Raw genomic sequence first — 26708 nt, 5'->3', positions numbered from 1 at the left:
CTTTGAGCTTATGTCCTGTTATATGAAGAGCAGGAGTTACCATAGTAACCGCGCTGCTATATGAATCACCTTCGTACACCTGTCTCCATACCCTTTGAGAAAGTCACGTGACAGTGACGCAACGCGTCAGAGAGGAGAGGTGGGTGACATTCAGCTTTCCGATCAGGGCCGCGATTGGGAAGCAGTCGCAGTATTACGCTCGTTTGCCGTTACATAACTGTAAGTGAATTTCTTGTAATAAATGTTTTAGTTTTAAAATACTACACCATGGAGTGCTTCCTCTCCTCTTTTATATGACCCACATTGTTTGGCTGACTGTCTGGGGTGCCCTGAGAGCGGAGTGTGTTATAAGGCAGGAGATCCCTAGGGGAGCTACCACTGAGGGGATTGCGGAGCTGACTGGATCGTTTTTACCTGCTAACAGGGCTGTTATCGTTTGGCCATGAGGGGAGAGGCTGGGGGGACCACATCTTTCTATACACTAGAGATTGGTTGCTGGCACCGGAAACTCTTGATGAACTATCTTTCACTTATTTGAATCGAGATTGCCACAATCTGGATTGCACCGTCTATGGGACTCTTTTATTAAGGACACTTTGTTTTCACTTTATATATGTTAAGCACTTTGTCCTGGTTCACAGTGGACCTTAATTATTATTATTATTATTTATTGTGTCAATTTCTTACACTTTTGCGGAGTTTTGCATGTTATCACATGCTTTCTACCTATTTATTTTTGTATTGATTTTGCACAGATCGCACATTTGCACTTTTAATATACACTTATAATTGTGATTTGCGTTTTTAGTGCGCTTCATAATTATTTTTATTTATATCTATTTCAAACGGATTTTTGCACAGTGTTTTTATGAACCTATATAGAAAAAAGAAAATGACTCCTGCGCACAAGTGGTCAACCAGATATATGGAAAAAAGTCACAGGCCTTGCTGCCCTCAAGGATGGGGAATCCTAGCAAACAAAGACATAAAAAGAGAGAGGGGCGCACCGGCCATGTGCATTATCTTTTGTAAAACATTTATTAAATAAAATAATAAAAGAAATTACTCACAAGCAGTAGTACAATCAGGTGGCATAAAACTCGAGCAGCAACAAGCAGCAAATAGTTATAGTGATGAGCGAAGCTTTCCAAAGGTCTTAGAGGAACATACAGGCATCACTACTAGCTAACGCGTTTCGAAGGGCACGTCCCTTCTTCATCAGAGCTCAGCAGTCAGCAGTGACTGCTGAGCTCTGATGAAGAAGGGACGTGCCCTTCGAAACGCGTTAGCTAGTAGTGATGCCTGTATGTTCCTCTAAGACCTTTGGAAAGCTTCGCTCATCACTATAACTATTTGCTGCTTGTTGCTGCTCGAGTTTTATGGCACCTGATTGTACTACTGCTTGTGAGTAATTTCTTTTATTATTTTATTTAATAAATGTTTTACAAAAGATAATGCACATGGCCGGTGCGCCCCTCTCTCTTTTTATGTCTTTTTATGAACCTATTAGTGTGCACCATATAATTGTGTTTTGTCTGATCCTATTTATCTTTAGAAAAAAATTATTATCAATTTTCACTTAACAGTAAAAGATATTTTTTCTTCTCTTGGATATTATTTATCACCCGCTGAGAGGCTCCACTAGTTACAAGTTTAGGAGTGAGTTATCTTGGATTCATTCTTTGATGTAACATTGGTTTGTCGTAATCTTTGGTTACACAATGTGATGGAAGATCAATTGTAAGACACAATTATTATCTGGATTTTCCTTATTGAATCTCCATTATATTTGGTTGTTTTACATTTTTAGTTGATTTTAGTAGTCTATTTTAAATATTTTTTAGTAAGCACCACATACTTTACCACTTTTTACATCTTCTCTGATTGGTGGGTGAACACCCTTATGTTGGCAGCTACATTATCAAGTTCTCTCAGGTTTTTTGATTTGATCTCGTCCCTTGTTTTGTGGTTTGCGCATTAGTATTCATTATTATAAGTTTTAGTTAAGTGGCCTTTGGTGCGCAGGGAAACACACCCTCATCTAGTTCTAAACCATTATTATATACAGAAATTGTTTATTGCTCAAGGAACCCCTAGAAACCTTTGGAGGAACCCTGGCTGAGAAAGGCTGGACTAGGCAGTAATATATCTCTATCTCCCTTGGTGGAAGTGGAGATAATCCATCTATAACCACATGCCGACTCCCTGCCGTTGTTTGACGGCGGTAGAATGGCTCCCCTGCGTGAATTGCCGTAGCAGTACGGCGGGCGCTTTAAGGGGTATAGAGGGTGCAAGGGCTCACCCGCCACATCACTGAGGAGCCAATGCGCGTGTCTGGCAGCCACGATGTCCGCTGGGCACCCGCGATCACTCGTGACAGAGCAGGAACATGGATCTGTATGTAAACACACAAATCCACGTCCTGTCAGTGGAGAGGAAACAGTGCGTTCCTAGTATCTAGGAACAACGATCAGTCTCCTCCCAAGTCAGTTCCATCCCCCTACAGTTAGAACACACAGTGAGGGAACACATTTAACCCCTTGATTGCCCCCTAGTATCAACCCCTTCAATGCCAGTGACATTTATACTGTAATCAGTGGCTATTTATAGCACTGATCGTTGTATAAATGTCAAAGGTTTCAAAAAAGTATCAAAAGTGTCCGATCTGTCGGCGGCAATGTCGCAGTCCCAATAAAAATCACCGCCATTACTAGTAAAAAAATAATATTAAAAATGTCATAAATCAATAACCTATTTTGTAGGCGCTATAACTTTTGCACAAACCAATCGATATACGCTTAGTGCAACTTCTTTTTTTTTTTTACGAAAAATATGCAGAAAATTACTAAACTGAGGAGAAAATTAGTTTTAAAAAAATTGGGATATTTATTATAGCAAAAAGTAAAAAAGTTTGTGTTTTTTTTTTTTTTTTTTCAAAATTTTCGCTCTTTTTTTGTTTATAGCGCAAAAAAAATAAAAATCACAGAGGTGATCAAATACCACCCAAAACCATTTGTAAAAAAAAAAAAAAAAAAAAAAACCAAAAGAAAGCTCTATTTGTGGGAAAAAAAGGACGTCAATTTTGTTTGAGTACAACGTCACACGAACGCGCAATTGTCAGTTAAAGCGAAGCAGTGCCATATCGCAAAAAATGGCTCGGTCAGGAAATGGGTAAATTCTTCCGGGACTGAAGTGGATAAGGATATACAGTACATACACACACAGCACAAAGCTGTGTTCACACTATGGTGTCCTTTTATGAAGCAAGGAAATCTATTCACTGCTTCATTCTCCGGCATTCACAGTGAAGATCTTTCTCCTCTGTGTGCCAGTTTATGAGTAGATAACTTCTCCTTTGGAGGAGTGAAGTGATCTACAAACGCTTCAAACAGTGGAGAACGGCCCCTGATACTGGAATCTCGTGAGACTTCATGAGATTACAGCACCAGATGTTCACAGAAACACCGAGATGTCAGTTTATTAAGCCGTGATAAATTATCACCGCTCAATACACTGACAGACGGCGTGGTTAATGTTAATAAAATAACGAGTCCCCCTACATTATATATATGTATACACACGCACACATTATATTTATATATATATATACGCACACACATAAATATGACAGGGGGACATGCTTACAGTGTTTGGGGGTCTGAACGAGGCATAAGGAAGTTAAAAATCTTCCTCTTTCCCCCTCAGATCCCCCAGGATTCCCTCTTCACTCCCTGATTCTCCACCTCTGAGCTGGTGAATCGAGGAGTGTGAATTCTGACACAGATCACCAGTGAAGAGCTGAGATCGCAGCTTCATAAACTGGCCGTTACTGTGTCACTCAATGAGGATTCTCCATGTGCGGAGATCATCAGCGGGAGAACAAGTTCAAACACTTCTCCCCCCGATTATCTTCATAAATCTTTCATAAACTGTTTATGGACTGTGATCAGCGGTGATCCTTGGGATCACTGCTTCATAAACGGACACCTACGAGATGCTTCTCAGGGCTGCAGTTCCTCTGATCTCCACAAGGATCTCACTTCTGCCCAGACAGGAAGTCTCTATGGAAGACAGGAAGTGATGTCAGGTAGAGACAGGAAGTTCTGGGTGAGAGGTGAGTCGGGAGGAATTAGTGAGGAGATATTGCTAGATGAAGCAGCAGAGGAGGTAATAAGATCTTATTTTCTATTTACACCCAGTAACCCCCCGTCATGTCCGTCCTCTTCCTCCATAGTCACTGTGATGTCTTTTATCTCCAGCAGATGATGATACACACATATATAGTGTGGAAACCTAGATTAGCCCCTTCAGGGTCAGAACATTTCCCCACTTACGGGGCCGGAACATTCTCCTCATTTTGGAGATGTGTCACCTTCTCACTGACTTGGTTAAATTGATGATAGGCAACTCCTATCCTCATATTGATTAGTGGTTCCAAATTAATAATAACTACTGCAGTAGGGAACAGACACAAAAGATACGCTCAGCATCTTTCCAAATAACTGTTCTGCTTTATTATGAATGAAATAGGGATATCTAAAACAATCTGATTATGTGGTGAGGGTGTGCCACATCCCAAATATATATATAATTTCTCTAGTTCTGTTCTGCCTTATTATGACGCAATTGAAGGTGTTTATGCACATGATTACGTAGGTATCACATTAATATTAAAAAAAGAGGGGGTTGAATCGCGCTAAAACAGATTGGTGATCATACACATCATTGGTGATCATACACATCATCACCAAACCAAATATTTAGGGAACTCTTCACTTAGTTCTAAATATTTGGTTTGGTGATGATGTGTATGATCACCAATCCGTTTTAGCACGATTCAACCCCCTTTTTTTTTTTATTTAATTTCACTGTGTTTGTGTTACATAGATGAATCGCGGCTATAATTGTTATTGTTTATGTATTTCACTGTAGCGCAGTTATTCCCCTAATTTTTCTTATCACATTAATATTACAATTGTACGTTTATGGTAACAAGGGGCGTAACATAGACAGGCTAATTCTAATCAGGACTCGAAATAATGTAAACATGTACTGAAAACATTATTAGTGCCGTGTGCACAGTGAGGGCAGTGTGCAATACATACAAAATAGAATATAATTATATACAGAACTTACACATTTCCATTACAGTCTCCCCTATTTTGATCACTAACCATACCTGCTATCACCTTTAACCTGGAACCTCCACACGCTTAGGTGGAGGTAGTCCTGGCCAAAGAGGCAAAAAACTCCATTGTGGAGAAAATAATAGCTGAGCAACTTTTTCATTACAAAATGACTTTTCATTGTGAAAAACAAATGATTGATAAGACATATTTACAGAGTACTGGCTGTACACTCCTGTGGCCAGAATGGCCTTCTAGCTGAACTGTGGGCATGCTGACTTATCAGCACATGTAAACACAGACAATTCTACATAAAATGGAAGACGTACAAAAGACAAAATATGACTTCAACATGGCTGAACTACTTTTCAAATATTTATATATCCCTTACAATTAAAGTAATTGAATCAAAAAGTACCCTAGAACGTGATCACAAGAGGGAAACAAATCAAACACAGAGATTTCTTTCATTTAGTCATTTTTCCAGTGTCTGGTGTGGATCCAGGTCACTTTTCCTTCAAGTTTTGCAAAAACTGTACATGAAATAGATGCTGTATTGAGTCTCCAAACATTCCCTTATATATAAATGTCTCTTGACAATCCAAAAGTCACCTGGCTTTAGTTTTAGATCCTTCCAAACTTTTAGGATCTGGAATTGGGGAGAAAACACATAAATGAGTTTGTCAAAAACCTTAAAAGATCAGCAACATTCTCTGTGAGATCCAAATGGAGGACTTCAGCTGCTGAGACAAAATATAAGCAAGTGAGTAACACACTCCCAAACCAAATCCCATAGGGAGAAAGTCCAACATCACCCTTAGGGGCTTCATAAAATATAAGAAAACATTCAGGCAAAAGTTTTCTAGTTTCTTACTCCACTTTGTCCACTACATTGTAGACAGTAGGGGGTATAAAAATAAAACCTCAAAACTTCTAGTAAGGACTCTCCTATAAAAATGATTTCCTTTGTTACTCTCTGTAGATTTTGGCACTCTGTACTTACAAACTACTTCTGAGAACACTTTTTACTGTGGCCTTTGCAGTAGCATTTACCACTGGACATCCAGAAAACATGTCCATACAGACAAAATGCATACTTGTAAGATCCTGACTTGGGCATCTGGATAGATCTTTTTGTAATCTCTGGGAGGGATGTTCAGCTTTTGGTAACACCTTTGGTAACAGGTAAAACAAGAAGTGGTATGTTATAAAAACAACTGTGGTGAACCCTGGCTCTATCCCACGCACCAGCCATAACTGCTTGTGACTGATGACACGGTCCATGTGTCAAGCTGGAGGGGAAAGAGTGGCTGGCAGACATAAATGATCACCTTTTCCAAAGTCCTGTTTCATAAGAAGTTGCCCCCTGTGGACCACTTGTTCTTCTCATTCTGGGGTCCTTAAAGTTGAATTATTAATCCCAGCTATACTGGGCCAGAACTAGGGTGGAATCTGAGAGTTGCACAGACCCATCAAGTGTCCGGGGCTTTAATGCAGCATCCTTAGTCACCTGGTCTGTTTCCATGTGTGAGCTTTAATGTTACTATGGCTACCTCAGCAAGAAGCTGGAAGGCTGAAAACAGCCAATCAAATTAACTTGGCATGCTTGATTGGTTTACCTGCCGAAGTAAAAACAAACTTCTGGCCCTTCAAATGAAACCAAAAGCTCTCTATATCTTGACTATCTATATAAATATATATTCTTTTTATACCTCACAGGCTTTGCTAAAACATGGAGCTCTGCTTCTTGAGCTGGGAAAAAGCATCCAATGACTTTGAATACAGAGTGTCCTTCTGGGTGATAAACTGCATCCTCAAATCTACAAAAAAATTAATATCTGGGTCTTCAGGGAGTGTGTCCTGCACTGGGCTCACCGCAGCTGATTCCTACGTCATCAATTTAACACATGTGTCTTCCTTTGTCTCCAGCCTCCTCCAATAAATAGGCAATAAGGTGGCTGGATTCAAATGTACGCATTTTTCATTGTTAGATTTGTACATAAACAAACTCATATTTTAAACTTTTCATTAGACAAACATTTAGTTAGCTGTATATTTGCTGCACAGAATGTCGGACCATTAAAAATTAAATGTTTGACCAAAACAATATCTAACTTTGTCTAATAGCACCTTTGCATAAAAGCTACAGCTCTGATATATCGGAATGAACCCTTCATTACTGGGTCCAGCTTGCATAAATATATTACAATGGCTTGTTTTCTATCATGCCCTTTGTGTAATGCCCCGTACACACAGTCGGATTTTCCGACAGAAAATGTGCGATCGGAGCGTGTTGTCGGAAATTCCGACCGTGTGTGTGCTCCATCGGACATTTTCCATCGGATTTTCTGACACACAAAGTTTGAGAGCAGGCTATAAAATTTTCCGACCACAAATTTTCCGACCGCGTGTGGACAATTCCAACGCACAAAGTGCCACGCATGCTCAGAAGAAATTCCGAGACGGAACGGCTCGGACTGGTAAAATTAGCGTTTGGAATGGATACAGCACTTCCGTCACGCTGCAATGTAAAAAATGGTTTAATACAGCGCACTCTCTTCTTCTTTATAATGTGAGAAGAATTAAGTCGTTTTGCTGCTCATATTTACACAGACTTCTCACAAACTTCTTTCTTTATTATTTATCGTGATTCCCTCAATATATTTTGATTTGTCACATCTGACCAAATTTCTTTTTTGTTGTTTTATTTTTTTATTTTTTTTCAAGGCTGTTTTTTTTTGGGGGGGGGGGAGTTTGTATTTTTTTTTTAAGGCTTATCTTTGTTTTATTTTATTTTTAGTTTTACTCCAGAATATTTTTGTGTGCGTTTTGTGTGTCAAGTTACCACAACACCGTTATTATCTTGTATTATTTAATCTCAAGGAGATTGCTTGGTGTTGGTGTCCCTTGTTAATTTCACATTGTATTTTTGAAATGTACCTGAATCCTCACAAACAAACTGTCCTTTTTGAAGGAAAACACACATAGACGAGTATAATTGAAACAAAAAATCTTTTATTAGGGGCTCAGAACCCAACAAAGAGGGAGGCAACGCTGGAGAAACATCATACATTGGTGAAGCCTTGGACCTCCAGGGCAGACATCAATTCTTTTACTGCAAAATTGGTGGCCTGAGGAGTCCATATCTAAGGGAGTGCAGTCTTGTCCAGAAGTCTCAGAGATCATGAAAGCAGCAGATGACATCTATGTCCCCAGGCTGTGGTACTACAAGAGCCTGCATCTTTTGCCAGACCAGACTGAACCCAGGTCATCACTCTCTGGTCTTCTTTCCATGCTTCCTTCCTGGCTGTGGCTCTGATGTTGGAGATGTGGCAGGAGGAGGAGTAGGACCTGGAGGAGGAGGAGGAGTAGTAGGACCTGGAGGAGGAGGAGGAGGACTATGTGTGAGGTTACAAATGTGGGTAGCACATGTTATTTGGCCCCTCAACCCCTTATTGAGAGCTTCCATTAAGGACTCACACAGGAGTCATTGGCCTTCCTCCATCTGCAGCATTTTGCAGGCAGTTATGCCAGCAAAGTCCTCCTCCACAGTGTGGGGGGTTCTCAGGGCCTCTGTAGCCTTCCAAAAGAGGCCTATGGCAGCCTCCTCCAGGTTACTCCTCTTCCTGCCACTTTGTCTTTGAAGGTGTAGGGGAGGGACCTGGATGTCAGGCAGCCTGCTTGGCCCAGCCACCTCCTGGCTGAGACTTCCCTGTGTATGAAAAAGGGACATGGTTTTAGTTTTTGCATCATCAATCACAATCATAAATTAGTACTCCAAACTAACATCTAGTTAACATCATTGATTGGACAACCATGAAGATTTAGAGGAATGCTATACCTGGCTCAAGCTGGGCTCCTCCACATGTTGCTGCCTGGAAGGCCCAGGTTGGACATCAGAAGCCTCAGCTGGGGGGGAAGGAAGATTGGAGAGTGCTGGCCTGGGTTCAGTCTGACCTGCCAGAAAATGCAGCCTGTCATAGTACCACAGCCTGGGGACATAAATGTCATCTGCAGCTCCTGATCTCTGGGAATCCTGGACCTTCTTGTGCTCCCTTAGATAAGTGCTCCTCAGGCCACCAATTAGGATCTTCAAATAGGTGATGTCTGCCGTGGGGATCACCGTCTTCACAAATTCCAGCAATTGATCCAGCGCTGCCTTCCTCTTTGTTTGGTTCTTATATTCAGGGTGGTTTATCTCCCATAGACAGGGCAGCTCCCTGAACATATCAATGAAGATTGGCATAAAGTCCTTATCTTTCAAGATATCCATTTTCACTGCAAGACACAACACAAAACAAACCCTAATGTCAGCCTAAAGTCTTCTAAACTTGTGCAAATACAGGCCTCAATCTAGAAGCAGTATAGGCCCAATTTTAAATCTTATCTTCGCAATCACGATCGGCACCTCCGTTACTCCTTCCTCCGCTCACAGATCGAACGTACTACGCACGCGTGTTACGCTTTATAGACACTGCGCATGCATGAAACTCCGCCCGCCCCTGACGTTCTTTATAGTCTATTCCCCGCCCCTTCTCGTTCGTCGCAGTGGGCAAGAGCACATGGCGGAATCAGAGCAGGTGTCTGATAATTACAGCAACGAGGAGGAGGAGGAGGAAAGCCCGGAGCCAGAAACGTCCCGATCCAGAAGGAGACGATTTAAGGCATCAAATATGTCCTTTGGGGAGATGTTGGAGATGGTCGACATCCTGAAGAAGGCCAAATATGACGGGAAGTATGGACCTTACCGCAACGTCAGAAAGGCCAAGATCATGGCGAAAGTGGTCAATAGTCTGCACCGGAATTTCGGGGTACGTCGATCGAAAGATCAGCTCAGGATGCGGTGGTCGGACCTAAAATTAAGAGAGCATGAGCAGTACAGAAAGATCCGGAGAGTGCTGCAAAAAAGTAAGTAGTTGTGCTGTGTTCCTATTCTTTTTGCGTTTATTACGTTCGTGCTGCTCCATGTGCTTTTCTTAACTGTTATCCAGTTTAAAATGTCAACTTTCATATTCATGGGCACATTATTCGTTCGTATCAAATATTTTTCTTTCGGCCTATAAAACACCATTGTTCTGGCCATATGCATTTGCCCACAATTTTTAGGGCCTACTTGTGTGAAACTAATTTGGTTGTGTAGATGGGTTTGTTACTAGAATGAAATGCAAACTAGATTCTGTGTAAGGAGAGGACACTCAGCAGCTGTTTACACATCTGGACGCTGGAGCACTAGTGTGGGACACAAGAACACCCTTTTTATTAGGGGTCCCACACAGGTGCTCCAGTGTATACTATAGGGGTGTCTCCATCTGTGAAGCTTGTGCAAAACAGGTAAGTATTGAAGCTTCACAAAGGACAAGAAAAATGCAACATCTTGGAACTCTGTTAAAACAGACAATTGTACCCCACTTCCAAGCAATGTTTCATATTTATAGTTCTGCCATCAAATATCTGTGTGCTAAGTAGACCTATTTTTTTTTACATAGGGGAAAAAAGACTCGGAGGACACCCCTCATCCGAGGAGACCAGGGACCCCCCCACCTCTGGAAGAAGGGGAAATCCACCCAGAACAAGCACAGCAGGAGGAGGAAGACGTGGTGGAAATTGGCACCACAACAGGTGAGTGTCTGCGACCACAGGCTCAGGTAAGAGATGGATGCCGGCATATTTATAATACATGGTGTTTTTTGGTTTCTATCTTTTTGGGTGATCGTGATGTTGTGGATCCAGATCCTTTCACCTCGGAAAGTGCACAGATCCTGATCGGGGAGATCATGGGGTGTAATAGGGACTTGGAAAACATCAAGAAAAACATCAATAATGTTCTTCAAAAAATGAAGAACATCATTGATGTTTTAGGGAGAGTTTAAAACCCCTCAAAATCCCTTTGTTTTTTTGTGTGCTAAAAATTTTTGACATTTTTTGACAAATTTGAGAAAAGCCAAATTTTTGAAGATGCACACAGTGTGTCAACATGTGCTATCTGCCATCACGGGACATCAATGGACGCGTTTTGGGGGTGCAACCCCTTCCTCAATAATCAAGTAGCTGTGAGGAAGGGGTTGCACCCCCAAAACACATCCCTTAATCCCCCGTGATGGCAGGTAGCACATGTTGACATTCGTAAATTTGTGTGCATATCCAAAATTTGGCTTTTCCTGGGGTGACTTCACCCCATCTGAACGCAATATCAAACACAGTTTGTAAATACTCATGTCTGATATTGCCTTCAAGTTCTACCAAATGTGAACTTTGTAAGTTCAAGATTTGTGTCTTTCTTGTTGGTTTTAAACATGCCTGTTTTATCTAAATGGACATTTCTACTTTTTCTAATGTGACCCCAAAAAATGTTATACAACAAACATGTTGGTTTGTTTTAAAAACCTTTTCTAAATGCACATGTGATTGTGCAAAAGATTGTTAATCAAGAATGTGTGGATTATTGTTTCCAACGCTCCAACACTTTTGTGGTGCTCTAATTGGTGTTTTCTGTGACAATGGGTGTTCTTTCCTAAGGTAAAATCCACTTTGCACTTCAAGTGCAGTTTCAAGTGCACTTGTAGTGCAAAGTGTCTTTGCCTTTAGTAAATAACACCCACCAGTGTTTTGTAAGGTTACACAATCACACCATTTTCAGGACTCATCACATTTCTGTCAGGGTCAGCTAAAACAAACACAAGCAGTAAATGTCATGAAAGATTTGAGTAGTTATTTGTTTTTTTTAATTTGAAAAAGGTTTCAGACATTGTCTGGCATATTGATAGCCCCCCTACCCACAAAGAATTCAAGGTATCTTAGCCAGACATCACGGGCACTCAGGGGGGGCAAGCCAGGATGGCCACTTTCAAGCGCCGTCAGGGTTGTTTAATTTTGAAGTCCAGCCTCAGGCCCAACTGAGCCAGCATAGTTGGCAGAATGTTGCTGTAAAAAGTTGTGTAGAACACAGCACGCCAGGATAATATGATTCAGTTTGTACTCTGGGTGGAACCGGCTGGCCATGAATCCAAATGTGTTCTCCACCACTCTTCTGGCTCTGGCAAGCCGGTAATTAAAAACCCTCTGGTCCGGGGTGAGGGTCCTCATCGGGAATGGCCGCATAAGATGGTCCCCCAGCGCAAACGCTTCATCAGCAATGAAGACGAATGGGAGTCCTTCCACATTGTCTTCTGGAGGTGGCAAGTCCAAGCTGCCATTCTGGAGACGCCTGTAGAACTCCGTCTGGGTGATGACTCCACCATCGGACATCCGGCCATTCTTCCCCACGTCCACATACAGGAACTCATAAGTAGCCGACACCACCGCCAACATCAAAATACTATTGAACCCCTTATAATATAATAGTACGACCCCGAGTTGGGGGTGGGACGATGTGGACGTGTTTCCCATCAATTGCCCCTCCGCAGTTAGGAAAGTCCCACCGCTGGGCAAAGTGGGAGGCCACAGTCTGCCATTCCTGTGGCGTGGAAGGAAACTTTGGAGTCAAACAAAAAAAAATTGTAATTTTGCACATAAACAGGGAAAGCAGATTAGACACAAACATTCTTGGCCAACAATCAAGATAACATTTATTTGAGGGAGTTTTTAAAGACCAAAGTATAAGGTACACCTATCAGATTCCCCCCCCTCTCATGGGCCATTTCTAACATTATAGGGGGGGGACTCTTGGACAGGTAACCCTCTCCACTTCATTGAGAGATGAATGCCTAAATAATTGTATTGCTTTGAACAACCCCTTCTTAGTTACACTATTGGCAGCCCACTGGACAGGTAAGAAGTGTCATAATACAAAGATATAAATACACATTGTACACATTTGAGCACATTTGGACATTCTGCTATTACCTATCAAGATAATAATAGTATACAGAAACTTGAAACAGTACCATTTGAAAGTATACAGGCAGGCCCTTGCACTACATGCTTTGGGGAATTCATCCATAAATCTGAGCACAAAAGAGATGGGTTTAGTGTTATGGGTTTGGCAAAGTCAGCAGATAGATGATTGAGGATAGATAGAGAATTTTTATCAGCTGACTTAGCAGTTGGGGGGAGGGAGGGTTAAAAATGATTTGGGGACCCCCCCAAAAAAGCCTCTGGCACTCTGCCTGAATTTAAAGCACAAATCACATTTAAAAACATTTTAGGGGGTGTTTGGGGTAAAGCACTACTATGGAGCTGATAAAATACATTGTTAAGTGACTACATGAGGTGAATATAGGGCCAGGAGACCATGCTGGGGAGGTAAGTGAAGGCAAATATGTATGAAGGACAAAAAAAATAATTACATAAAAATCCAGCATGCATGAAGACAAAGGGGACATTCACAGCATATTATAATCATGGTAATTAGGGAATGAGGAAAGAAATACAAAATATTAGCAAACATTAAATACAATAAAATGTGATATTAAAGGATAAAAATCTTACCTTAATATACTCCTTCTGCAGGACCTGAATGATGGCAGAACAGGTCTCTGGGATAATGATCCCCAGAGCCCGGGGGGGGGAGATGCCTGTTGAGAACTTGAGGTCCTGCAGGCTTCTCCCCGTCGCCAAGTACCGCAGGGTGGCGACTAGCCTCTGCTCCGGAGTGATGGCTTGCCTCATGCAGGTATCCTGCCTGCTGATATAGGGGGTCAGCAAAGCCAACAAACGGTGAAATACGGGGTCCGAAAGTTCCTGAAATCATCAGGATTATTCTCAGGGATCTCACGAAGCAAAGGCATATGACAGAACTGGTCACGCTGAAGCAACCAATTCTTGGTCCATGAACTCCTCCCCACCCTGTTCATGGACTGGACTTGTGTCAAGGTCAGGACCCCAACACCAAGCCTCCGCACAGCACAAACTCTACGAGGAGTACGCATACGAAACATGGCTAGAAAACGGTCAGCTGGTCAGAACGAAGTAACAGAACACACTGAAGAACAGCAAGGCCTGTGAAGAGCGACCTGAAAAACAGTAACAAGCGGACAAGATCGCACTGAATAGTACAATACGAACTGACTGCACGCACTGAAGAGCAGATACAAACCCACAAGCACAAACTGAACAGCAGAAAACGATCTGAAAACCACGAGTCTGAAAAAGCGCGAATCGTCTCTCACTAAACTTTTACTAACACGAGATTAGCAAAAGGAGCCCAAAGGGTGCCGTGCTTGGTTCTGAACTGGCCTTTTCTAGTCTCATCGTATGTGGTGTACGTCACCGCGTTCTTGGCGATCGGAAATTCTGACAACTTTGTGCGACCGTGTGTACGCAAAACAAGTTTGAGCCAACATGCGTCAGAAAAAATCAATGGATTTTGTTGGCGGAATGTCCGATCAATGTCCGATCATGTGTACGGGGCATAAGAACTCCAGTTTCATGTTTCAAAAGACAACTTTTTCCTGGCAATATTATAATAAATGATAACAATACCCTGCGGTCATGGAGAGATGTCCATAAATCCGAAATATTCTTCTGCTTATACCACTGTACTTACAAGGAAAAGGAGCACATCATTTCACAATCCACACATTCTGCTTTGGATTTCAAAAATCAATAAAAACAAAAGGACCAACAATCTGTATGATGGACCAGAAAGCATCAAAAACTATAAAACAACTGGCTGCAGGTGGCATCTATCCTAACAGGGTGTGTGGACTTGATGTGATGGGTCTGTTATATTTAAATTGTATTTATTATTACTCTCACATCATGGACCGCACATCAGGTTATTATCAAGAACCTTAAAATTTCATTTTTGTAGAAAAACTTCTTATGTATCCCATCCATCTTGGCTTTGTTAAATACTATGGCAGCTGTATTCCAAATAACAACCTCATCTTAATCTTTTTTTTCTCTCAATAAGAGCTTATTGTATAAATGTAAAATTACAAAATTGTTATCTTAATCTAAACTAATCCCATTTTTACAAATTTCCCCAATAACCTGGATTTCATTTCCGAAAAAAGGTTGTCTAAACCAGTTTCAGTTTGAGTTTAAAATTGTTAAACTCATATTAGAAATGAATACTCATTATTACTTCATATTACTTAATTTCCCTTTTTTAAATGCACTGTTTCCACTATCAAAGGATATTCAATTTGTGTAATACACGGTTAAATGTAACCTTCATTTTACCATGTCTGGAAAACAGATTCAAAAAATAATTGTGATCACATTGTTTACCATTAAATTTGTTAACCAGGCACATTTTGTTATAAATGTTTTGTCAAAAAAAAATGGAATTGGCATGGTGTCCTTCCAGCTTATCACTGACCTCTCGTCTCAGCTACATTCCTTCATGAGAGCACAAAGGAGGGGGTCACATCTGCAACATGACATAGACAAGCGATAGAACTAAAGGTCCCAGCATTCGCACACACATACACCAATATCTCTCTAAAATTGCTTACATTTTCCCATTTGTACTAAACATGCATATCATTCTCTCACTTTTTTTTAACTCATTAATATTTTCCTGCCTTAAATTCTGCTTTCCTTATTTTGTTCAGATATCCTTTATATCTAGCTTCTATGATCAGACGGGCAGCCAGAGTGCTCATCCCATCTTCCCTCTCTGACAACATATAAAGTATTCTGTTTTAATTCTCATTTCTCTGTTTCTGACTCTAATAGTTGTAGTGCCTGACCCCAAATTCATCCCACAACTTAACATGATAATGTCCCTTTCTGTCTAGTGTTAATGTCACCCTTCATCCATCCTGCTCACATAGATAGCTGCTTCTCTAGCTGTTTACTCTGCATGATTCTTAGTCCCTGTGGACCTTGGTGGTAACCCAGTTACCCATTGTGGATCCCTGTCCACTTTAACCATTTATCTAGGGCAGTGGTTCTCAACCTTACTAGTGCCGTGACCCCTTGATAAAATTTCCCAAGTTGTGGAGACCCCAACCGTAAAATTATTTTCGTAGCGTGGGTTGTCAGCACCCAAGGCAAGGCAAGTAATTTGCGCCCCTAATCCACGGACATTTAGCGCTCCCTGAGTCCCTTCCACTCATATAGTATTAAAACCTCTTATGGTACATTTTAGGATGTACCCCTCTTTCTCTCTGTTCTCCTTTCTTTCCCTTTTATCTCTCTGTATCCTAATTTCTTGTTTTTTCCCCCATCCCTCTTTCTAGCCATCTTTCTTGTTCTTTCTTTTATTCTTTCTCTCCCTTTTTCTTTGTTCCTCCCCCTCTTTTCCTCTCCCTTCCATGTATTCTCTATTTTTATTCCTTCTCTTACTTCTTGGTGGTGGAGGGGGGGGGGGGAATGGGATGAGTGGCAATGTTGGAGTTCCGATCAGCCAACTTAGGTGCTCTTGATCAAGGTCATCTGCAGATCTGAGAACTGTAGTGGGGACTTTTAATGACAACTATAATCACAGGTAGTGTTACTCACTGTGTCTCCGACATTGTGGTGTCTCGTAGCAGTGACACCTATGCCGAAATCAGGAGATGGGGTCTCCTCCAGACGGCGGGCAGCTGCGGGCTCCAGGGACAGCCCTGCTGGGCGGCCACAAAAAAGCTGGGAGAGCGGTGCGGGCTTCAGAAACAGCCAAGGATTTGGTGACCCCTGGCAAATCATCATTTGACCCCCGAGGGGGTCCTGACCCCCAGGTTGAGAACCACTGATTTAGGGGCGGAACCACACCTTCGGTTCATATATAGCGCTCCTCTTGCGCTGGGCATTTTTTGAGGGTCTTTTACCCTTCATTCCCTTACTTAATTTAATGCCCATAATGACTGGCCAGTCTTCTCTACGTGTGTCTATACCCTCTTGCCTCTAAACTACTTTATCTAACAGATTTACTACATATACCTGTGAACAGCACTATTCTTCCCTTTCTTATCTATAACACTCCGATGGACAATACTGCAGTAGGGAACAGACACAAAAGATACGCACAGCATCTTTCCAAATAACTGTTCTGCTTTATTATGACGCAATTGAAGGTTTTTATGCACATGATTACGTAGGTACCACATTAATATTACAATTGTACGTTTATGGTAACAAGGGGCGTTACATAGGCAGGCTAATTCTAATCAGGACTCGAAAGAATGTAAACATGTACTGAAAACATTATTAGTGCTGTGTGCACAGTGAGGGCAATGTGCGATACATACAAAATAGAATACAATTATATACAGAACTTACAAATTCTCATTACACCCACCAATCACCTTCTCCCCTGATCTATATTAACGGGTTATATGACTTTTATTAGTGATGAGGGGGGGGGGGTATTTAGGGGGATTGGAATATGTATGTCTTTATTTTATAAGATTCAAATAGGAAAACATTTTAAATTTGTAGTAATTGTCCTAAAAACCAAGTTCCCCATAATGATCCCAGTCTCAGATATTCGTCCTATAATGTGATCAGTAAAGTTTCCAGAGACCACAGGAGATCACAGGATTATGATGTATCCTGGAAAAGCCCAAAGACAAAGTCCATCTTTCAGTTTGGGTAGAGGTGGGACGCACCCAGGAGAAATTATTCTATGTACAGAAACCTCACAGAGCGCCCCCCACAGCCCCTCCTCCCAATTTCATTCTAATCCGAGTCAGAGAATATTATGACATCACGCTGACCTCACAGCTCCTCCTCCCAATGCCCCTCCAATCAGAGTCAGAGAATCCTATCACATCAAACTGACCTCGATGTTCCTTTATCCAAAGTCAGATAATTATATGACATCACACTGACCTCACAACTTCTCCTTCCAATGTCCCTTTATCCAAAGTCAGATAATTCTATGACATCACACTGACCTCACGGCTCCTCCGTCCAATGTCCTTTTCACAAGCAAAGCAAGATTGTTGGTCCCAGAATTCCTTGCAACAGGTTTTTAACCTACAGAGTGGGGGGCCCTGTCTGGGTAAATTATATCCCAGTGGGGTTTTGATAAAAAATGAAGACCTGATTGGTGAGGTGGATTCTGGGAATGTCATTTGATTTTACTATATGTGTTCAAATCTAGAGTTTTCCTCCTGTGAAGTCTGGAGATCCTATGATAATCACATTGCCTCCACCTCCCTCCCTGATAGAATAGAGAAATACAAAGAAGATTCTAGAAGTCACCAGAGAGATCATCAAGCTGCTGATAGGAGAGGTTATCAGAGCTGGGAAGGACATCATGATAGAGACTCAGCTGCCCCTCACATCACCGGGTAAGAGGAGACTTTATTGTAAAGGAGAGAGCAGTACGGAGGGTCCACCTAGATCCCCCATCATCTGATAAACACATAGAAACAATGTATTCAGTCAGTGTGTGTGTTTCCTACAGATGGATCCAGTAATGGGAACCCACCAGAGAGATGTCCCCGTCCTCTGTATTCCCGGGATTCCACACAGGAAGGTCACACCATCCCTCACCATCATCAGGTAGATGAGGAACAATCACTGATAGTATCATTAGGATCTGTACATTATCTACATTGTTACAATTGATGTCATTTTTATTCTATATTCAGAGTGGAAACCTGAGAGATTCTAAAGTTGAAGTTAAAGAAGAGATAAAAGAGGAGGATGATGAGGATGGGGTGATGGAGGAGTCAGAGTCTCTAAAAGAACACAAAGATCTGTTCCAGGACACCATGGAAGAGTCATCCAGCTACAGAAACCCACCAGAGAGATGTCCCCATCCTCTGTATTCCCGGGATTCCACACAGGAAGGTCACACCATCCCTCACCATCATCAGGTAGATGGTTGACAATTATTGGTAGATATGATTTATACACAGCATGTTTGTTACAATGAATGTTTTATTATATGTTCAGAGTGGAAACCTCGGGGATGAGAAGTTTGTGGTTAAAGAAGAGTATAAAGAGGAGGATGAGGAGTATAGTGTGAAGGAGGAGCTTTCAGATGCATACAAGGATATGATGGAGCGATCTAATACCGGTAACCCACCAGAGAGATGTCCCCGTCCTCTGTATTCCCGGGATTACACACAGAAGAATCACACCACCCCTCACTGTTACAAGGTTGGTCGGATGGAGCATCTAGAACAATGGTCTCCAAACTGCGGCCAGATGTGGCCCTTTGCTTGCCTTTATCTGGCCCTTGGGACACTATTCACTGATATGAGACGCTATTCTGCCAACTGACACCAAGGATGGGGCACCATTTCTTCTAAAGGTGCCAACGATGGGGCACTATTCCTCCCACTAAGACCAAATATGGAGATGTTTATGCCCACTGATGCCAGGACAATTTCCACTGCTACTGGCCACAGTTCGGCCCCCCTAAAGTCTGAAGGACAAAAAACCCCTTGCTTTGAAAGTTTGGAGACCCCTGATCTAGGACATGGACTTATGGAGAATTTTTTTATGTGAGCTTATATTTTACAGATGATATTCTCTCTCATTTTCTTGATTTAGAGTGGAGATCCAAATGATATAGAATTTGAGGTTAAAGCAGAAGAAGAAGAAGAGAGGTATGTGAGGGATGATCAGCAGTCTATGGAGGAGGATGGAATAACGGGGACATTTATAGAGGAGGACACTCCTACAGAGATCAGCACAGGTGGGTCATTAACACTAAATACATTCCTCCACCCATACTGCTCACTGATTGGTCCAGAGTAGGGCGGGGACTGGGTGATATCAGCCTTTAATACCCTGCAATATATCACACAGAACTGTCAGGTAGTGTGTCAGTCAGCGCTCACTCGCAGCTATAAGGTGGATCATAAGGGATCAATAACAGGGGGGGGGGGGGGACAACAATATATACCCAAAATGAATTAATAAGAATTAGTCCATACAGTCCATAGTAGTAAGGGATATCAAGGAGAAGTCCACAGGATGGATGGATCCACAGGTGGATGGGGATTGCACACACAGTCACCGACAGCTCCTCAGCAGGAAATGGGAGTTCCCTCAGACAAACAAAAACAGTAGGAAGAGGGCGCCTGGGTCAGTGTGATAGTAAAAGCAAGAAACACTTTATTCAGATACAATTACATAAAAGTATCTTGCAAGCTGCACACAGGGTGGATGTGGATCACCAATCAAGCAGTCAGCCGTCACAAGGGATGAGAAGACCATGTGGGGATAAGCTCAGACCTGCCATATGGAGGTGTATAACCAGCAACATCTCCAGCTTTCACACTCGCTCTCACAGAGCTAGCAAGAGACCAAATCAGGATGGGGGTGGGCTGCAACACATTTACAAGGCGCCGCCTCCTTCTTCAGGCTAAACTTTTTACCCTTGTGATGGCTGACTGCTTGATTGGTGATCCATATTCACTCTGTGTGCAGCTTGCAAGATATTTTCATGAAAGTGTATCTGAATAAAGTGTTACTTGCTTTTATTATCACACCAACCCAGGCGCCCTCTTTCTGCTGTTTTTGTAATCCTCTGGTCACTTTCCTGAGCTGTGTTCCCCATCCTGTATTCCTGTATTTCTCTTGAACAATCTTCCTTCTCTAGACTGGATTTATGATTTTGGGGTTCAGCTGCCAGCAAAATTTTCATTGTCAACATAGGCGTTACTTAACCTAGGCACGTACCTTGGATCTTCCAAGGGGACACTCGTCCTATAATCCCCTCATCACTGTCACTCCTATAAAAGACAGTTCTCGTTGTTTCCTCACTCTCTGACTAAAGTCCATGAATAAAGAAATGAACTGGTAGGAGATCAGAGGACCCATTTACTAGTTACCTTGAGGGGGGAATTGTAAGATCCTCAGAGACAAAGCTGCCTGATGTGGGCGGAGTCCTGGTTTAGGGGAACCAATCTGCTCATGTCTAGTAATAATCTTTTTATTTCTGTTTTAGTAGATGGACGGGAGATGAGGAAAACTTCAGAGAATTGTCTCACTTTGTCTCCAGACTGTAAAGTAGAAGATGAGGACATCACACAGTATAGTCCAGGAGAAAACCCGACTACCTCAAATGTCCATCCGGCACCACACAGTGTAGATGGACCATCGTATTCCTCTTATCCTGAGGAACCTCAGACTGTGAGGGACGGTGCCGTCCTTTCAACAGATAAGAGCTTTTCCTGTACTGAGTGTGGGAAGTGTTTCCCTTCTAAATCCCATCTTAATAGGCATAAAAAATCTCACACGGGGGAGAAACCATATTCCTGTCCTGAGTGCGGGAAATGTTTTTCACGGAAGTCCCATCTTTCCACACATCAGAGATCTCACACGGGGGAGAAGCCGTATTCCTGTACTGAGTGCAAGAAGTGTTTCCATTCTAAATCCAATCTTATTGTGCATAAAAGATCTCACACAGGGGAGAAGCCATATTCCTGTCCTGAGTGCGGGAAATGTTTTTCACGGAAGTCCCATCTTTACAGACATCAGGGATTTCACACGAGGGACAAGCCGTATTCCTGTCCTGAGTGTGGGAAGTGTTTTTCAGTGAAGTCCTATCTTTCCACACATCAGAGATCTCACACGGGGGAGAAGCTGTATTCCTGTCCTGAGTGTGGGAAGTGTTTCCCTTCTAAATCCCATCTTAATAGGCACAAAAGATCTCACACAGGAGAAAAGCCGTATTGCTGTCCTGAGTGCGGGAAATGTTTTTCACATAAGTCCCATCTTTCCACACATCAGAGATCTCACACGGGGGAGAAGCCGTATTCCTGTACTGAGTGCGAGAAGTGTTTCCATTCTAAATCCAATCTTATTGTGCATAAAAAATCTCACACGGGGGAGAAACCATATTCCTGTCCTGAGTGCGGGAAATGTTTTTCACGGAAGTCCCATCTTTCCACACATCAGAGATCTCACACGGGGGAGAAGCCGTATTCCTGTACTGAGTGCAAGAAGTGTTTCCATTCTAAATCCAATCTTATTGTGCATAAAAGATCTCACACAGGGGAGAAGCCATATTCCTGTCCTGAGTGCGGAAAATGTTTTTCACGGAAGTCCCATCTTTACAGACATCAGGGATTTCACACGAGGGACAAGCCGTATTCCTGTCCTGAGTGTGGGAAATGTTTTTCAGTGAAGTCCCATCTTTCCACACATCAGAGATCTCACACGGGGGAGGAGCTGTATTCCTGTCCTGAGTGTGGGAAATGTTTTTCACGAAAGTCCAGTCTTTCCAGACATCAGAGATCTCACACCGGGGAGAAGACGTATTCCTGTCCTGAGTGAGGGAATTGTTCCTCACTGAAGTCCTGTCTTCCTGTACATCAGGGATCCCACACAACCCTCGAGGTGTATTAGTGCCTTGAGTGCAGGAAATGTCTTCTATATGAATGTTGCTGGACATCACAGCTCTCATGTGGGGAAGAAGCACACCCTGATATACACCTCAGATATACTCCATGGCTGATCTTCATCATGTAAGAAACAGTTCCAGTGGTGTGGACATTTTTTGAAAAAAACGACTTGTCCAAGGGACTAAATCGGGGTCCCAATCTCCTTGTCCCTTATGACAATCTCCTTATCCCTTCTGACAATCTCCTTGTTCCTTTTGACAATCTCCTCGTTCCTTATGACAATCTCCTCGTTCCTCATCCACCAGAGAGCTCAGCAGCGGTGTGGGAGTTCATTGAAAACTACAAGCCGACATCGGAATGGCACGGCCGCGCTCTTTTCATAAAGTGACAGCCGGTATGGGGAACTTCTCCCAGCACTGCTGTCACACAGAGGACTCGGATCGCTGAGCCACTGCAGGAACATGTAACATCTTCCCGAAGGGGGAACATTTTCTTTAACCCTTTCACTGCCAGAGCTAGTTTTGTGGGGTTTTTTGCCCACATGTTTAACCCCTTCAATACTGGACACTTTCACCCTCTTCCTGCCCAGGTCAATTTTCATCTCTTAGCGCTCTCACACTTTGAATGACAATTGCGCGGTCATGTAACACTGTACCCATATGACATTTTTATAATTTTTTCCCACAAATAGAGCTTTCTTTTGGTGGTATTTAATCATCACTAGGGTTTTTTATATTTTGTGCTACAAATAAAAAAAAGATAGAAAATTCTGAAAAAAAAAAGGTTTTTCTTTGTCTCTGTTATAAAATCTTGTAAGTAATTTTTCTCCTTCACTGATGAGGAGGCACTAATATGCAGCACTGATGGGTGACACTGATGAGGAGGTACTGACTGGCTACCTGGTGGGCACTGATTGGCATCATTGGCGATCATCACTGATGGGCCTGTACTGATAATCAATGCTGAATATCAGTGCAGATCCCCCCTGTCAGGAGATCTGCTGATTGGCTCTCCTCCACTCGCACCTTGTCAGCATGTATAAAGGAAAGCTGATAACTGGAACTTCCTGGTAATGATGTGATTAGCTTTGATTGGAGACAGCTGATCACATGGTAAAGAGCCTACGTCATAGGCTATTTACCGAGATTGGAGATGCGGTGTGTCAGAGTGATACAACGTACCACCAATCGCCGTGTGCCTGAGCGAATTATTCTTCTGGACGTCATATGACGTCTAATCAGGATAATGGAACCCCCGCCTGGCCATCATTCTGCTATAGGCCAGGCGGGAAGTAGTTAAAAAAATCATTTTAGGCCTGAAGATTATATAAAACCCCCAAATCATGATATATTTTCTGAAAGCAGACACCCTAGAGCAGTGATGGCAAACCTTGGAACCCCAGATGTTTTGGAACTACATTTCCTATGATGCTCATGCACTCGGCACTGTTGTTGAGAAACATGGGAAATGTAGTTCCAAAACATCTGGGGTGCCAAGGTTCGCCATCACTGTAACGTGATATTATCGCAAAAGTCTAGGAAACACAACATTTCTATAAAAAAACACACTTAAGTTCATTTTAGGGGGCACAAAAACACAATAAATCACCCAATTTATTGGTAAAATATAAAAGCCGAGTACATAGATACCCAACATATCAAACCTTAAATTTGTGTGCACCTGTGAAATGGTGACAACCTTCAGTACCCTATATTTTCTATAGGTGACGCTTTAAAAGCCCCCTTTAGGTCATCAGTTTGGTGTTATGGAGGAGATCTGGTGATAGAATTATTGCTCTCATTCCGGTGTGCGGCGATATGTAACATGTGTATCGCAATCAACGTTTTCAAGCGTAGGCGCCCCAATGTGTGAGTTTATGTTTGTACATGCGTATGTGAGGGGGCGGGACCTCAGTTTTTTTTTGGTGGGGAGGGGTTGTGTGCCTGGGTTTAAATTTAATTTTGTACAATTACAAAAATTTTTTTTTTCATCACATAGAGCAGCCTTTTTCAACCAGGGTGCCTTGAGGTTTCTTCAGGGGTGCCTTGGCAAAATGCAGAATAATTGCCCCAAAATTATATACAAGCCGGAGGGTGGATGAAGCCTTTTAGTTACACAAAGCCTCAGGTTTTCATTGTACACCATTACAACCTTCTAGCTGCCAACCTCCTAACTAGGGATGGGCCTAACACCCCCCCCCCCGGTTTGGTTCACATCCAGAACATGCGAAGAGACCGAAAGTTCGCGCGAACATTCGAACACCGTTAAAGTCTATGGGACTTGAACGTGAGAAATCAAAAGTGCGAATTTTAAAGGCTAATATGCAAGTTATTGACTTGAAAAGGGTTTCAGGACCGGGGTCCTGCCCCAGGGGACATGTATCAATGGAAAAAAGTTTTTTCGGGAGCAGTGATTTTAACCACTTCAGCCCCGGAAAGATTTACCCCCTTCCTGACCAGAGCACTTTTTACAATTTGGCACTGTGTCGCTTTAACTGCTAATTGCGCGGTCATGCAATGCTGTACCCAAACGAAATTTGCGTCCTTTTCCTCCCACAAATTGAGCTTTCTTTTGATGGTATTTGATCACCTCTGCCGTTTTTATTTTTTGCTATAAATGGAAAAAGAGCGAAAATTTTGAAAAAAAACGATATTTTCTACTTTTTGTTATAAAAAAATCCAATAAACTCAATTTTAGTCATACATTTAGTCCAAAATGTATTCGGCCACATGTCTTTGGTAAAAAAAATGTAAATAAGCATATATTTATTGGTTTGAGCAAAAGTTATAGCGTCTACAAACTAGGGTACATTTTGTGGAATTTACACAGCTTTTAGTTTATGACTGCCTATCTAATTTTCTTGAGGTGCTAAAATGGCAGGGCAGTACAACCCCCCCTCCCAAATGACCCCATTTTGGAAAGTAGACACCCCAAGGAAATTGCTGAGAGGCATGTTGAGCCCATTGAATATCATTTTTTTTGTCCCAAGTGATTGAATATTGACAAAAAAAAAAGAAAAATTACAAAAAGTTGTCACTAAATGATATATTGCTCACACAGGCCATGGGCATATGTGGAATTGCACCCCAAAATACATTTAGCTGCTTCTCCTGAGTACGGGGATACCACATGTGTGGGACTTTTTGGGAGCCTAGCCGCGTACGGGGCCCCGAAAACCAATCACTGCCTTCAGGATTTCTAATGGCATACATTTTTGATTTTACTCCTCACTACCTATCACAGTTTTGAAGGCCATAAAATGCCCAGATGGCACAAAACCCCCCCGAATTTACACAGCCTTTAATTTATGACTGCCTATGTCGTTTCTTGAGGTGCTAAAATGGCAGGGCAGTACAAAACCCCCACAAATGACCCCATTTTGGAAAGTAGACACCCCAAGCTATTTGCTGAGAGGCATGTTGAGTCCATGGAATATTTTATATTTTGACACAAGTTGCGGGAAAGTGACAATTTATTTATTTATTTATTTTTTTTGCACAAATAACAAAAAGTTGTCACTAAATGATATATTGCTCACACAGGTCATCGGCATATGTGGAATTACGCCCCAAAATACATTCTGCTGCTTCTCTTGAGTACGGGGATACCACATGTGTGGGACTTTTTAGGAGCCTAGCCGCGTACAGGACCCAGAAAACCAATCACTGCCTTCAGGATTTCTAAGGGCATAAATTTTTGATTTCACTCCTCACTACCTATCACAGTTTTGAGGGCCATAAAATGCCAGGACAGTTCAACCCCCCCCCAAATGACCCCATTTTGGAAAGTAGACACCCCAAGCTATTTGCTGAGAGGCATATTGAATCCATGGAATATTTTATATTTTGCCACAAGTTGCAGGAAATAGACAAACTTTTTTTTTTTTTTTTGCACAAAGTTATCACTAAATGATATATTGCTCACACAGGCCATGGTTATATGTGGAATTGCACCCCAAAATACATTCTGCTGCTTCTCCTGAGTATGGGGATACCACACGTGTGGGACTTTTTGGGAGCCTAGCCGCGTACGGGGCCCCGAAAACCAAGCACCGCCTTCAGGATTTCTAAGGGCGTGAATTTTTGATTTCACTCTTCACTGCCTATCACAGTTTCGGAGGCCATGGAATGCCCAGGTGGCACAAAACCCCCCAAAATGACCCCATTTTGGAAAGTAGACACCCCAAGCTATTTGCTGAGAGGCATGGTGAGTATTTTGCAGCTCTCATTTGTTTTTGAAAATGAAGAAAGCAAAGAAAAATTTATTTTTCTTTCTTTTTTCAATTTTCAAAACTTTGTGACAAAAAGCGAGGTCTGCAAAATACTCACCATGCCTCTCAGCAAATAACTTGGGGTGTCTACTTTCCAAAATGGGGTCATTGGGGGGGGGGGGGTTGTGCCAT

General features: G+C 42.2%; 3 protein-coding genes across 3 annotated transcripts in view; 2 read left to right on the top strand and 1 right to left on the bottom strand.

Annotated features, from left to right (window-relative positions):
* The window catches only part of LOC141121984 (uncharacterized), a 583368-nt gene that overhangs the window by 343950 nt on the left and 212710 nt on the right, over positions 1-26708 (bottom strand). The window lies entirely within an intron of this gene.
* Positions 1-26708, top strand: part of LOC141121964 (uncharacterized) — a 145127-nt gene that overhangs the window by 20652 nt on the left and 97767 nt on the right. The window lies entirely within an intron of this gene.
* The window catches only part of LOC141121987 (uncharacterized), a 481910-nt gene that overhangs the window by 434700 nt on the left and 20502 nt on the right, over positions 1-26708 (top strand). The window contains exons 11-14 of the mRNA XM_073611772.1: positions 18596-18823; positions 18903-19109; positions 19506-19650; positions 20908-22051. Of these exons, the coding sequence (XP_073467873.1) occupies positions 18596-18823; positions 18903-19109; positions 19506-19650; positions 20908-22051 (1724 nt within the window). The remainder of the gene's footprint in view (positions 1-18595; positions 18824-18902; positions 19110-19505; positions 19651-20907; positions 22052-26708) is intronic.

The sequence above is a fragment of the Aquarana catesbeiana genome, unplaced genomic scaffold, assembly GCF_042186555.1.
Source record: "Aquarana catesbeiana isolate 2022-GZ unplaced genomic scaffold, ASM4218655v1 unanchor236, whole genome shotgun sequence".
NCBI lineage: Eukaryota > Metazoa > Chordata > Amphibia > Anura > Ranidae > Aquarana > Aquarana catesbeiana.
The sequence above is the reverse complement of the archived record's forward strand: the minus strand, read 5'-3'. Positions and strand labels throughout refer to the sequence as shown.